At 53.1% G+C, this 14,315-nt stretch overlaps 4 protein-coding genes across 4 annotated transcripts; 2 read left to right on the top strand and 2 right to left on the bottom strand.

The window, feature by feature from the left end:
- Positions 1–1,610: 1,610 nt before the first annotated feature.
- BP01DRAFT_287785 (elongation of very long chain fatty acids protein) lies at positions 1,611–3,317 on the bottom strand (the record flags this gene model as incomplete). Its single annotated transcript, XM_025571511.1, has 2 exons — positions 1,611–2,462; positions 2,526–3,317. 2 exons carry the CDS (start codon positions 3,315–3,317, stop codon positions 1,611–1,613), a joined length of 1,644 nt encoding a protein of 547 aa, XP_025435404.1.
- A 1,454-nt stretch (positions 3,318–4,771) lies between these two features.
- Positions 4,772–6,288, bottom strand: BP01DRAFT_352897 (uncharacterized protein). Its single transcript, XM_025574042.1, has 2 exons — positions 6,115–6,288; positions 4,772–6,048 (listed from the first exon to the last, which is right to left on the bottom strand). Exons 1-2 carry the CDS (start codon positions 6,214–6,216, stop codon positions 4,972–4,974), a joined length of 1,179 nt encoding a protein of 392 aa, XP_025435403.1. The 5' UTR covers positions 6,217–6,288; the 3' UTR covers positions 4,772–4,971.
- Positions 6,289–8,865: 2,577 nt separating this feature from the next.
- On the top strand, positions 8,866–10,764 carry BP01DRAFT_76809 (putative integral membrane protein Pth11-like). The gene is made up of 5 exons (XM_025580096.1): positions 8,866–9,396; positions 9,453–9,489; positions 9,541–9,608; positions 9,669–10,045; positions 10,106–10,764. The coding sequence occupies exons 1-5, from the start codon at positions 9,202–9,204 to the stop codon at positions 10,548–10,550; spliced, it is 1,122 nt and encodes a 373-aa protein (XP_025435402.1). The 5' UTR covers positions 8,866–9,201; the 3' UTR covers positions 10,551–10,764.
- Positions 10,765–11,415: 651 nt separating this feature from the next.
- On the top strand, positions 11,416–13,852 carry BP01DRAFT_362346 (uncharacterized protein; the record flags this gene model as incomplete). Its single annotated transcript, XM_025576218.1, has 3 exons — positions 11,416–11,677; positions 11,749–12,664; positions 12,751–13,852. The coding sequence occupies 3 exons, from the start codon at positions 11,416–11,418 to the stop codon at positions 13,850–13,852; spliced, it is 2,280 nt and encodes a 759-aa protein (XP_025435401.1).
- Positions 13,853–14,315: the final 463 nt, after the last annotated feature.

The following is a 14,315-nucleotide window of genomic DNA, read 5'->3' as shown; positions in this document are numbered from 1 at the left end:
CAAGAAAAGTGCTGTGGGAGAGACACAAATTCCCCGGACGACCGCGACCAGGACCTCTCAATTTATACCCCGGCCTCCAGTGAGGCAGGTACCCCACGTCACCGCAAATCTCGCATCGCCAACAGGACCGAAGTTAGGCATCGGAATTGACTTTTGGCGTCGCCGGTCTTGACGAAGGAGAGAGAACGAGAAAAAAAAAGGCGCCTTTGAGCTCAACCGGGTCCAAACAGGTCGGCTCAGGAAACAGGAAAGAGACCAAAAGACCGATTGAGCCGACATTGTCCACTTAATCTCCACCAGCGGAGGCCGGCGACAGTAAGCGATTGGGCCCAGGCGAGGAAGTCTTAATATGCGATTGATTAATGTCGCTCATGCGCGATGCACTAGAGCTGTTGCGCGTCGAAAAACTGGTAAATGACAAGGGAGTAGAGCTTCTCTGCCGCATGCTAACCAAAGCGAGATGAAAGATGTGGGGAAGGGACCAGGACTTGGGCCATTGTCGGTTCGTCATCGAGCTCAAGTCCGGCGGGGAGACGGGCTGTGGGGAAATTTAGTCTGGGGATTTTTCCTCCATTCATCGTCCTCCCTGACCAGCAACCTTGTTCGTGGGCCGATTCTCGCTCGGAACAAGGAGGGGATTCGGTCAGTCGGCTGTGTCTCTGAATGTTAATGTGTAGTATGACATCTTGCCAACCTGGCCTGGATGTCTTATGATGTGTGGACCTGCTGCTCCTGGAAGGACGAGCCTCGGCTTTAGCACACGCGCTTTTCGTGTAGGATCGTTTTGAACACGATCAATGCAGGCTGAAAAACAGAAGGGAGATACAACAGCGGTAAGAGGAACCTTGAATGTGTTTCGACTAGATCATTGTCGATGAGGGCTTCATCTCAAGAGTGAAGTGTGAGGTGGACGGGTTAGTCGGAGGCTGCTGTCCTTCGACTAAATCAAGGCGGCACCCCTCACATGATCCTTCCATCCGAGTACGACGGCCAATTCGACCATTTGCTCACTTTCAGGCCATGATACTGATTTAATCCACTGAAGTAGATTGATCTTGATTTTCCGATCAATAATAGCTATTCACTTTTCCGCATCCAACCCAGAGACTCCCATTGACAACAAAGCCCAAATCCCGCCTGCAAGGACGCTTCCAAATATGTACACCAAGAATAAACATTTGGTTCGAAAGCAAAGAAACAAAAGACGTTATAAACAGGAAAAGTGGAACGACTGCAAGCCAACCTACCAACCATTGCAAAAGATACACGGGTCTCGGATAGTATACAACGGAACGTCGGGGTTGTGCGAACGCAATCATTGAAGAAGCCGCCCTTCCCACGCTCTTGGCGAAGGTTGCGGAGAACTTTTGCGCCCGACTTGGTTGGGACGCGGCCCCTGATTCTTGGTGGCCGGCGCGGCCAAAACAGGGATGCCGATCGGCATGAGTTTTGACCAGGTGACACCACAGCAAAGACGACGTGCTGGTATGAGCGAATATTTATGCGAATGCGACTGAGATGTGCACCATGATTGTCAAATACTCTTCGAACGAGGACAGGAATCAAGGAGCCTTTTCTTCAAGAGGCACCCAGACTCACTCTCCTATGACTTAGGCAGACCGATCCAGAACCTCGAATGGATTGGAGTCTTTGGCTTCGACAACGACAGGGGGACCCTGCAGTTCCTCCTTGGTGGTCTTCTTGGCACCCTTCTTGGACGAAACAGTCGAAAAGCCCTGGTCAGAGTCTGCATCGCTAGAGACAGAACGGGCCTTCTGCTTGGCAGTGGTTGCGCGGGTGCGGATGGGCGAGTTTTCGATAGTCGGCTTCTGCTGAGACTTGTTCTGCGACCGGAGCGCCTGGACACGGTTGAGGGCCTCATCCTCAGTGCTCTCGCTGGTCTCACCGTTCACCTCAACCGCCTTGCGGATCTCGCGGCTGACACCCTTCAGGGCATCCAAGCCAGCCTTCTCCGCGGCCTGAAGGTTGCTGGGCTGGCGAGCGCCTGGATCCTTGCGATACAGATAAGAGCGGACGAAAAAGCGAGCGAAGAGGTAGGTCAAGGGAAGAAGGTACACGACGTTCAGCCAGATCGCAAAAGCCTGCCCGGTAGTGTCCATGCAAGTGACCATGGGGCCAACACGGTGGGGTTGCACAACAGCAGCAGGGCTCTCGGGAACTCCCACGTTCTCGGCAGGGCCTTCCGCACCTGCAGCCCGGAAGGCAAGCTTCTTGATCCAAGGCACCAACCCCTCCTCCGCAGCTTCAGCAGCCACAACCTGAGCAGTCGAAACGGGAGCTTGGGCAGCAGCCTGGCTGGACGGAAGCGTGTAGCTGATAAAGAGGTAAGAAGCAGCCATGGCAGAACCAATGACGAATTGAGTGATCTGCATGGTAGTCAAGGATCTCTTGATGACGGTCGGGACGCGGATGCGCAGAGCAGTGATGGTATAGTAAGTGTACTGTACGACATATCAGTCAGCGCGCGCTTCTCAAACTGAGGGAGACAGATCATTTGTACGTACCATCAGAGCGTGAATACCAGAGTTGACCAAGGTGAAGATCCAGATAGGAGCCGCAACATAGCGAATACCAGCCCACATGCACATCATGGCACCAGCGTGGTGGTAGGTCTGCAGAGTAGAGCTCTTCTTGCCCTTGGCGAGGATGATCACCGTGTCCAAGACCTCGTAGAACTTGGACAAGTAGAAAATCCAGCCCAGGAAAGCCAATCCCTCATTCCACAGGCGACCAACATCCGTGAAGTCAGGCAAGCCTGTCTCAGCCAACTTGTATTCCGGGTTGCGAATGGTCCACTGCTCGGCAGCAGGGTCATAGACGGCGGCATTCCCGTAACCGCGCGGGCCATTGACCTTGCACAGAGTATCTGCGACAGCTGCGACGTAGTTGGGATCATTTTGACTGGGCCAAGAGTTGCGGAAAGCGCGGATCATGCCGGCGAAGGTCCATGCAGAATAGATGGCCAGGAAGACATTGTGAAGGATCACAAAGAGCTTGAAGAGCTTCGTTTGGCTGAAACCCCAAGGCTTGTAGCCGCGACTCTTGTTGACGCGGTTGAGCACGATGACGGTGACGGCGTAGACACTGGCGATCGTGATGGGAACGCGCACGTCCAGCAGTTGATTGTATAGATCGGGAGAGATGTTGAAGGGCTGATACCAGGTAGGCTCTGAGGTGATGGGCGCAGGCAGTGTCGCTGGGAGTTCACTGGGAGGGAACTGTAGAAGAGAAGCAGGAGGGAGTCCGAACCGGATCACAGCCGGGTTCGACTGGCCGTTGACGGTAATGTCGACCATTGTGACGCAATCGGGAGCGGACAATGGAGAGTTTAGAGGGCAGGAGAAGGTAATCACACGGAGATAATATTCAAGTGATCAATAAGTTTGAGATAGTGGAGGAATTGCAAGAGATAGTTAGGCCCCAGTCAGGTTTACTGGCATCAAAAATGGAGATTAAGTGACGAGGAAGCGATTCTCAACAGTTCGCGTTCTTGACCCCAAAAAAGGGAAGGAAGCCCAGGTCTGAGGGAAAAAAAAAAAAAAAAAAAAAAAAAAAAGAAAAAGAAAAAAAAAAAAAAAAAAAAAAAAAAAGTTCTAGTGGAAAAACCACACCCGCAATGCCGCAACAGCAAACGCCAATTCAGTCACGATAAGAGCTCGGATAGAGGACCAGTTAGTTCTTTTCTTCTTCAAATCAAACCTTGCTCACTTTGCAAGGTATATATAAGGTGGTAAGAGAGAAATGGTGGGGGATCAGTTCAAGGAAACAGAAAGACGATCGCCGTTGGCACGCTAGAAGAGAAGCAGAGGCATTTATTTGGAACGGAGATGGAAACTTGGACTCAAAACCCGTCAGAGGACTCGAAAAGGTCAATATCCAGTCAACTCAATCAATCCAATTTCGATTCATCGCATTCAAAACCGGAGCCAGGCAGGAAACCGAATCAGGAGCAGCGATAAGAGCTTAAAAGTGGAGCCATGATGCGTTTTGTTGGGAATTCGGTCACCCTTCAAAGCCTCGGCCCAACAAAGGGCAGGGCAGCATCCATCACTGCAATATGGACCTTCAATTTTCTGAAGAGGTGCGGTATGCTTGTGATGGGGATCCGAGCCCGATCTCACTCCTCACTTGGAACTCTGAGGGGGGTCCTCCAGCAACTCAGGTCCAGCCACTCAATAGGGACTTTGGTCAGCTACCAAGGGGGTGTTCGTTGTATGGGTTAATGGTTCGATGAAGGGGCTGAGAATGGAAGCTATCTACATGTAGTTACTGAGAGAGTGAGAGTAATTTAGTACTGAAGTACTTGTGAGAGCCTATAAGCAACCCCTCCTCCTGTTCCTGCAGAAAGAATAATTCTTTCCCTGGGTTTCTGCCTACCTAAAGCATACAACTGTATACCTCGGCTATCCAGCCAGCTCAATTGGAGTAATTCTTTGATCACGGCGCATGAGCACGAGTAGGAGCATACTGACGCCAATGGTGGCCAACATCCATGGAAAGAAGCCTATCGGATACATCATGATCATGTTCTTCTTCCTCCCGCAAGTGAGCCATTGATAAATTGAATAATATGACATCAATGCGACCTCATTCCCAGGTCATTTGTGAAGCTCCCCTGATTGTATAAGAGGTAAGCGGTGAACCACGGCAATAATCTAAGTCAGGGCTTCAGTCAGCATGACCCCACCGACGTCATTGCCTGTCTGACGGACTGGCTATACTCGATTGGCTTAGTATGCTTGAACGCTACTGCATGGTGTGTCATGGATGTTCTTTCTAACGTGCCGCAGCTAAATATGTACAGTTAAATGTATACAGTAGAGGGGAACGAGGATATGCAACTGTATGCCGTGATTCGCTGAATCAACAAGAGTAGCGTAGCGGCAAGCAGTTTGTCACGTAGACACAACCACCGAAGTTACCTATATATCCGATTCGGTTACTCTCCGCTCAGCGGGGTTTGGTACTGAATGGAACAGGAGGAGGAGCTGAGCCCGTGCTGTTGACGGGAGCTGACCGCATCTCCGCCTTCTTCGGAGGCGGAGGCGGTGGAGGAGCCTTTCTTTGGCCCAGCGAGTCAATGCTTGAAGATGAACGATGTGTAACCGGGTGCGGGGGCACTGGGGGCATCTGTGCACTCGGGGTCTTCTTATCATCAAAGAGTTTGTTGACCCGCTGCGAGATTCCGTACTTCTCATTGAGCCCATTAAGCTTCTGTTTGCCTGCATCGATCTTGTCGCTATGGCGCTCACGGAAGTCGTTGAGCGACGCAGATCCAGCCCGCGCATGAGCGGTAGGGCCAGGTGATGGTCCATCACTGGAGATGCTTCCCCGTGCCGGCGGGGGAGGAGCTGGAGAGGTGGATGTAGTTCGCATCTGAGAAAAGCGGGACTGAAGCTCATTCACGGGAGCTTGGCCGATTGGGACCGGCGATGCAGCCCCTGAGGGACTGCTGTCGCTCCCAATCCCAAGAGCAGGCACAGAGATACCGGCGCGGGAGAGGTTGGAAGTGGCGGTCTGATTCAGGTATCCGTCGAGAGGTCTGGTGGTTTGCGGCTGTGCAGGATAGGCGGGAGGTGGAGTAGGCGGCTGCGACGACAGCGTTGAACTGGCCCTAGATGGCAGTCGCGGCGGGACGCTGGGTTTCGGTTTGGAGCTTGCAGATGTCACGGACTCTGCTGGGGATTCCACGCGCCTGACTGGGGGCGGCGGGAGGTTGGAAGTGTCTAGTCCGGTTCGATTCACTCGGTATGGTAGAGGAGGTGCTGCGGGCTTCTGAGCCTCATCATGCCGAGCTTGCTCCTCTTCCTGCTGTCGTGCATTCTGCTGATGAATTTGTTCTTGTGATAAGGGTGCACCCAAGCCTCTGCGATCGGGCGTGAGTTCGTTGGGAAGCGCCCCGGCGCCGTGGTACTTGATGTGCTTCGGTGGAGGGCCAAACGAGGCAGGATCCTTCAGGGAAGAGAGCGGTGCAGCAACACGCTCTTCACGCTCGTCTTTGTCCTTTCCTTTGCCCATCCATCCTGCCTGGGTGACGAAGGGTAGGTCAGCACTAGGACAAGATCAACTGCGTCATCAGAAGCTGACACGAACCACTTGATTGATGCCTTTGAAGTCATTCTTCCAACCTTCCTTTTTTCCGTCTCGCCCTTTTGGGTGCCAGCCCTCTTTCATTACCCCTCTGAAGCCACTCATATCGACTAAACGATGTCGAGGTGTTGTTGGAATGTGAACTTAGGCAGAAGACATGCCGATCAAACACCACCGGTGGTCGATGGGCCAGGCGGATGCGGTCGGGGGCGGAGCGGAACCATCAGCTCAGCCCCCACGCCTACCCGGATCCGGCTAGTCGCAAATCTTCCGTCCATCTGAATGCCTGTCACAGTCACATGACACATGCTGCTATACTCGATCAATTCTACTCCGCTATGCATTGCAATGAAAGAGAGAATATAAGACTTGCTATTATACTAATCCTCGCACAATATCTCAGCCTTGACGCAGGCCACGAAATCAACCTTTGATTCTATCCTATAGTACTACAAAGGGGAGGTATGCCAGGACAACCCTGTTACCCGATGCTAGGAAAACATATTCGAGTCCGCATGGGATCTGTATCCGAGCATCAGGACGAGCATCAGGATAAGTGGGACCAATAATTCCAGTCCTCATTCTCTCTTTAATGTACTAATGGCTGTAGGAGAAAATCAGTTAACGGCATCATTCATAGAAATCCCGCATGCGACGAAGCTCTATTTGCGATCGATTCGTGACGATTAGCCACCAGGCAGGGTATTTGTGTGTATAAGTACTAGGTGATTCTCGAGTCTTTGAAGGGTGCTCGTTGCACGGTACAAGAACTACCGATTCGCCATGATGCAGTTCAAAATACTTCTGACGGGAGCGACTGGATTCATGTACGTCCCAGCTCTTGAGGGTAGTGTGCATAAATTTGAATCTACGTAGTGGAGGGACTGTATTGCATCGCTTCCATCAACCTGACATTCGAGGATGTATTGCGGGAACACAAAACACTGGTGTAGTACTCATACAATGAAACGCCCCTCGAATCTAGTAATAGCTCGAGCAGGTACTCGGTAATCGTCTAGGACTTTGTGCCGCGACAACTTGTTCGTTTGACGCCGCTTGGCCCGCTTGCGACGGAAGGTCGCAGGTGTCTGCCTGATCAGTGTTCAGAAAGCCTCTGACCAAAGGCTCAAGGCTTGTTCGAGCCTGTCGATGCTGGTTGCTCTAGGGATATGGCGTGAGCATCGGAGTATTCTGTAGGAATCAGATGTACGGATAGATCAAACCGATAGATAACTTAATGCCGAAAGATCAGTGCCGACGCGGATTTGTAGGGCGCGTTGAGCCAAGTCTTCAGCAGACCGCAGATTGAGGATCGGCACGATCAGAATCCACCTTCCGAAGATGATAAAAGAGGTCAATGAATGAAGCCCGTAGCTAATGGGCGGCGATAATATACGGGAAATTGCAAGGGGTAATTTTAAAGACCGGTGGATTCATAGCAAGGCCACATATAGGGCTCGACTCGACCTTAAGCTTTGTGGTGTCCAGGCGTGGAACGGCTCACTGGCAAGCGGTCGATCATGATTCAATTTCGCAGAGAAAGAGTTTTTCTCCAATCAAGGGATAGAGTGTAAGAACACAGTGGAAACAAGTGTTCCTGGGGCGTCGGGAACGGGCGTTGCCAGATGGAAAAAAAGATATCTTCATTTGACACAGTCGGCGCGGGGCGGTGGGGGTAAAAGAGAAGCAGGTTGTTTTTTCGCTCGGCTACTCGAAGCACTCCATCCCTCCTCATCCCTCACGATCTACACAGCACTCATCCTTTTCAGCCAAGAATACGGGCTATTTCTTGGGATGTCATTGTATGACTACCATACAAAGCTATGAGATTATTCCACATCCAATGATCGTGTCTCTACAGCCAACTGCCCGGAATGGACGGGACAAAACGACCTTCCATCGGATGAACTGCCACTTAGTACTTAGACTCTCCTCAGCTACATGGCCTTCTCAGTCATCTCCGGGATTCTAGCCTAAAGCTATGACATGAGTGCAGAATTAAAGTAATGTCACCCCTGCCTGCCGCATCACAGAGCTTTTGTCACAAATCACCGACAGATCCGGCATTGTGCATACGTCAACTGTTCTCTAACTCTCCGAGGCGCAAGTCGTCTGCACCGCTTGATACATATCAACATGTATTAGTCAACCCCCGTGCAGGCTCTTCTTGGGAGTCTCTCCGTGGTTAGCGGGTCTCTTGCGATCCTGTTTCATTTGGGGAGAATGATACCTCATGGAAGGCGCACGGAGGACCGCACGGAGGACCGCACTGCCTGGCAATCTGTCATCAGGCCACCATTCTTGCCATCTGAGTTGGAGAAACGTGGGAATTCTGGGGCCATGACAACCACGCGATCGCAACCTTGCAAGGATGCATCCAGTGACAGGCAGGGTTGTTGTGGTGCATGTAAGAACTAAGCTGGGGCCGGAAGGCTATGCTGGTGCTCCCCTAGACCGAACAACGAACCGCTGCGCGATCCTTATTGCATCTAATGATCAATCGAGGTTGAAAAAAAGATACAGACTACCGCGGTTCTCCTTTCCTCTACTATACTGAGTTAGGTTGGAGCAAAGTTGACAGAAAACAATTTATCTCTGGCAATTAGTGCGCTGTTCCGCCGCTGGAATACGTACAGTCCTTCGGCCGGGTCTCCGCAACGCTCTCGAAAAGTGACCGACCGGGTGGAATTCGTTCCTTTTGTGTCAAAGCGCCCCCACCCGCAATTCGATCATGCACAGAACCAGAGCTCTGCCTTTGGCCCCCCTGTGATGGGTACACGATGCGCACAACTGACTATTACAGGCCGAACCGCTGCTGCACATTCTAGAATGCACAGCTTGCGGAGGAACTAAAATCTAAATCCAGCCCCAGGGTTGCCGTGAGATTGCATCATGGGATAGGGTTAGGCTCACCCACTATGACTTGGGCCATGCGGTTTACTCATCATATTAATCGGCCAGTGTGCTGGCCCCTGATCGAGGGATCATGCAACAAAAAACTCGAGCCCCCCCGGATTGTCCCATGTCTTCATAAAATTTCCCGAGTGCTCGTCCCACGATGCTTGCGGGCGCATTCGGTCATTGAAGGAGATGGATATGTCGGAACTTGTTGGTCTACCGCCAACAGGCGTCGACCTCACAGCAAACAATGAATCCAAAAATGACGCTATCGCCGCTACAATGTACACGTTGGCTTGCATCACAATTGGTGTTCGGCTGTTCTCTCGAATAAAGGTGCAGCAGGCTCGCATAGGCCTGGATGATTGGCTAATTGTCTCAGCGCTGGTACAGTTCCGTCGTCTTATACCAACACAAGCTCATCGACTAATACCTTGACATAGCTATCTGGAACGGCAAATTTGGCTTGCGCTATAGTAGGTTCGTGGTCTTTGTTCCTTTGCGGGCGATCGAATACTAAAATACGACTAGGAGGCACATATGGCGTTGGCAGGCACATCTGGGTGGTCAACATGGATGACATTATCGCCATGGTCAAGGTCAGAACAACCTCCTACCATATCAAGGGACCAAATGACTGACTTGAAGAGTTGGTTTAGATTATGTTCGCCAACGTTCTCCTCTACGTGACCACCGTAACACTGATCAAACTATCGATCATCCTGTCCTACCGACGCATTTTCGGCATGAGATGGACCATGTGGGCCTGTGTTGGTATCTCCCTGAGTTACTGGGCTGGCTGCACCATTGCGTTCCTGGCAGCCTGCCAGCCTGTATCGTACTACTGGACCAAATACTTGGACCCCGAGGGTGGGACAGAGCGATACGATTTGTCCGCATTCTACATTGGGCACGCTGTCTCAAATATGGTCGGAGACATAATCATTTTGCTGGTACCTGTTCCTCTAGTCTGGAGCCTTCAGCTGCGGGTTTCACAGAAGGTTCAGATCCTCAGCATTTTTCTCCTAGGCGGATTGTAAGTCTTTCCTCGGATCAGGGCCCTCAATGTGACGCCTAACAATTCCCCCTTTCGCAGCGTCTGCGTGGCCAGCGCCATCCGAATCTACTATTTCACCTTCGTCAACAGCGTCGACGTGACCTGGATCCTGGGCGATATCTTCATCTGGTCGAGCATCGAGCCTTCCATCGGCATCTTCTGTGCCTGCCTGCCGGTACTGCAGCCGCTTTTCCGGACCATCTTCAACCGCGTGACGGGCGCACCTGTTCGTGTCAAGCCCAAACCGCGAACCACTGGCCCACCGAAAGCCCTCCGTTACGCGCCCAACATCCTCAGCCGGATCCAAGGGGGAGATGAACGGATCGCTCGACGCGACGAGGAAGCCATGTTGTCGACGATATCCGCACGGTACGAGCTAGACAGTGTAGGAAAGGACCGCCTGAGCGGGGAAGAGACGGGTCCTTTTGATCTTCTGTCGATAACGATACAAAAGGAGTTCCAAATTCAGGAAGAGCATCGGTAGGGTCTGTCATGATTGAAAATGAGCAATTATTTCCTATAGAGAGGGAGAAAAGCAAGCGAGTAGCTGCATCCCGTTTTAATTTTTGTTGCACTGTACATAATGTTTACTCTTGCACAGGGACCGGCGTTATCATCATCGGATTGGAGTCGGAAAGCAGTGATTTGGTGTGTGAAATTTTGCAATTAGACATCTCAATACTCAATTTTGATCGGATAATGTTTAAAATGAGATTTAAAACTTGCAGCGTACTTGCAGCGGCTGATGGATGGACCCTCTAGTACACAGTACAAAGTGAATCTGGGTGCATCGGCCCGAACCATGACTCGGCATGGGTGAATGCTTCAGTCTGCATCGGCATGCCGACATCTTTGTTTTCTTCGGGGAGATGTAGAAACAACTGCTAGTATACAGTGAAGGTTGTCACCTGGCTCAACGCAACCCCCGTTTATGCGCATTTTGCGCGCGCAACTTTTTGAAATTGTGCAGCACATGGCTACCTGCCACTGGGTTTATAACACGGTTTTGCATCTCTTCACCTGTTCCTCTTCACTTTCTCCAATTCCTCCATTCTCCTTGAGTCTGTTACATCTCCCATTCCTCCTCACATCCACCCTCTACACTTTCACACTTCACCAAGCAGCAGAGATACGGATTACACGTGACTTCACAAACCCTCTCCCCTCCCTCCCTCCTGTATCCCCGCTGCGTTGCACCACCTCTACAGATAAAATCACATCATCCCCTACACACAGCAGTCTACCATAGCATCCGGGGGCCTCTGCCCTCGGCCTACAGCCTACCCCTCAACTTCCCCCCTCTCTTTCAATCTCTCAACCTCACCCCCCAAGGATAAAAGAAGGGAACCATGAACCCCCCCGGAACCGCCCCGCTCATCAACCTCGCACGCCAGTGCCAGACCGAGCTAGACAAACTGGCCAGCCAATTCGTGCACAATGTCCGGTCCTTTCGCATCCATCAGATCCAGTTCCGCTCGTGGCTGAAGGATTTCGCCGTCTGCAACACCCAGACTCCAGATATCTCGCTGGATTGGCGCGTCCGGAACAAGCTCGAGGCGCGGTGTGCGCTCTACATTCGGCTGGAGTCGTTGTTGTTAACGATTCGTTCGTGTAAGTTTCCTGCTCCTGGTGTGAAAGATGATGTAGGAATAATGGCGCTAAGATTTTGGGGTTGGGTGTAGCTGAGAGGAAGTTGAGGGGGGCTGCTGCTGCTGCAGCAGCTGAAGCTGAGGCTGGTACTGCGGATGAGAGTGGAGTATCTACTCCGGCTGCTGGACTGTCTGCGGCGGGCACTTTGGCGCTGGCGCTGGCGGTCGTTCCTCTGTCTGAGGCGGTGGGCTCGGATGGGACCTCGACTGTGGTTTCGCCAGTGATGTCGCCTGTTACTGCAATTGTGCCTTCAGCTGTGACTTCTCCGGTGGTTTCGCCGTTGTCGTCTCCCGTGATGTCTCCTGCGTCGGAGGCAGATTCTGAGGACAGTGGTGACGACGGAGATGATGATGAGGAGGAGGAGGAGGAGGAGGAGGAGGAAGAGACCGACGAGGAAGACAGTGATAATGAGAGCAGTGACAGTTCCAGTGACAGTCACGGACAACTCGAGGAAATCGATGCCTTCACCGAGCTCCTCATCTACTGCCGCAACGACATCTTCGCCATCATCCGGTATCTCGACGGCGACGCGGAGCGACTGGCGCGGACCAGCAGCACCTACGCGCCCAGTCCCCTGATGGCCCAACACCCCGAGTACGTCGTGCGCGACGAATGGGAAGCCGACGTCAACGAGGTGTTTCGGTTGGTGGTGCAAAACACCGTGCATCACCGCTGCAAAGTCCACGACCGAGTGCTCGAGACTCGCATCGTGGAGACCGTCTGCCAGCGACGCAAAGCCTTGAACTACCACTGGCGCTACCAGGACGGTTCGCCCATGAACATCCTCCGCCGCAACCTCAACCCGCCCACCTTCATCCTGGCGCTGTGGGACATCGAGCTTGGCAACCACCCTGCGCTCCCGAAACTGAGGCCCGGGCAGACCGAGTTCGAGTGTCCCTACTGCCGCTTCACGCTGCCAGCCCACTATGCCATACCTTCTGAATGGAAGTGAGTGCCCTCCCCCGCCCATCTTTAAACCCCTTCCCCTCCCCCATTCTCAAGTACATCTAACCCACCCCTCAACAAAAACACAGAAAACACGTCCTCGCCGACCTCGAGCCCTACACCTGCATCATCCCCCACTGCACCCATCCCACCCAAACCTTCGCAACGATCCCGCAATGGCTTTACCACATGGAAGTGGCCCACGCCTCGAAATGGCACTGTTTCGAGCCCGCCTGCCGACAGCGCACCTTCCACACGCAGATCGCCTTCGAACAACACGGCATCAACGCCCACAACTACACCCCGCAGCAAACCAAACACATCACCGAGTCCGCCCGCCGCCCACTGCCCGCCGTCTTCACCGTCTGCCCCTTCTGCGGTCCGCGGCCCGACCACGACCCGCCCAGCCAGCTCAGAGACGATGGAGCAGCCTACATCGGGAACCCGCGCGCGTTCGCCGCCGCCCAGCGCCTCTACAGCCACGTTGCCGCCCACCTCGAGGAATTCGCCCTCCTGGCGATCCCCTACCGGCCGCGTCGTCGGCTGCCGGCCGCGTATATTCTCTGGTATGCTTTGACCCTGGGTCCGAATGTCTTTCGTGGGTTGACGCCCCAGGAGATCCGGCGGGTGGTGATGCCCCCGCGTCGGAGACGGCGGCGGCCGGGGAGGGGGCGGACGCGGCATCGGCAGCGGCAGCGGAGAAGGAGTGGCGGTCGGAGCGACGGTCGTCGTGGTCGTGAAGGACGTCGCGATGGCCCCGGTGGTGCGGGCATTGGCCGTGCGGGTGGCCGTCGGGTTGAGTCCGACAGTGATTCCGATCCCGACAGTGAAGTGGAGGGGGTCTACGCGGGGGATCCGTACAGTGACAGCGAGAGTGATAGTGACTGGGAGTGGGATTTCAGTGATCAGCTCGTCCGACCTCGACCTCGTCAACCGCTGTCGTCGCTGAATGATCTGTTTTTCGGGCGCAGACGGCGCTTCCCCCATTCGTCGGTGTCGTCCGGGTCGTCGCTTTCGTGGAGCGGGCCGCCGACGCCAGTGGGGCCGGATATCTCAGATCTCGTGACGATTGTGACTGATTATGCGGATTTTGAGATCTATGAGGATCCGGAGGATTCGGAGGTGATGGGGATGGAGGACGTGGTGGTGAATGGGTTACCGGGGTGGGAGGACTACCAGGGGGAGGTTTAGGTTGGTCAGTTGTGGGAGGTGAGGGGTGGTGCGTTGAGTGGGGGTGGTGGATGTGGTTGATGTAGTTTGGGGGTTATTGAAGGGAACTGACGGTGGAGTAAGTGTCTGGAGACTGACTTATGTTGCTAAGTGATGAACTGGTGAGGTGCAGTGAGGACTGGATACTCAAGGTGACAGTGATGGTGAAGGTGGCAGTAGTGGTGGTGACTTGTCATGTGTAATATCTATGTACAATGTACTTATCAGATCTGGGTTTCAACGCAAACTGAACTCAATACTTAAGACTAATGGAATTGCATGCAATGTGACTTTAGCTTTGCAGTATGCTGAGGATTATCTGCACCGAATGACGAAGCCACACAAACTGTCAGCATTGGTTTGCAGATGTGAGATCAGAAGAAGGCGCTCTCTATCCGAGGGGTGTGCGAGGGAAAAGCGAATTGACTGTCAGCAGAGATATTGA

The sequence above is a fragment of the Aspergillus saccharolyticus genome, assembly GCF_003184585.1.
Source record: "Aspergillus saccharolyticus JOP 1030-1 unplaced genomic scaffold BP01scaffold_2, whole genome shotgun sequence".
Taxonomy (NCBI): Eukaryota; Fungi; Ascomycota; class Eurotiomycetes; order Eurotiales; family Aspergillaceae; genus Aspergillus; species Aspergillus saccharolyticus.
This window is presented reverse-complemented; position numbering and strand designations above follow the sequence as displayed.

Bases quoted from the DNA above. Each gene is read 5' to 3' on its own strand.
- BP01DRAFT_352897 (XM_025574042.1), bottom strand. From the start codon at position 6,216: ATGAGTGGCTTCAGAGGGGTAATGAAAGAGGGCTGGCACCCAAAAGGG. The intron at 6,049-6,114 runs GTTCGTGTCAGC...TTCGTCACCCAG, and splicing joins TCAAAGGCATCAATCAAGTG to GCAGGATGGATGGGCAAAGG.
- BP01DRAFT_76809 (XM_025580096.1), top strand. From the start codon at position 9,202: ATGGATATGTCGGAACTTGTTGGTCTACCGCCAACAGGCGTCGACCTC. The intron at 9,490-9,540 runs GTTCGTGGTCTT...AAATACGACTAG, and splicing joins TTTGGCTTGCGCTATAGTAG to GAGGCACATATGGCGTTGGC. The intron at 9,609-9,668 runs GTCAGAACAACC...GAGTTGGTTTAG, and splicing joins ACATTATCGCCATGGTCAAG to ATTATGTTCGCCAACGTTCT.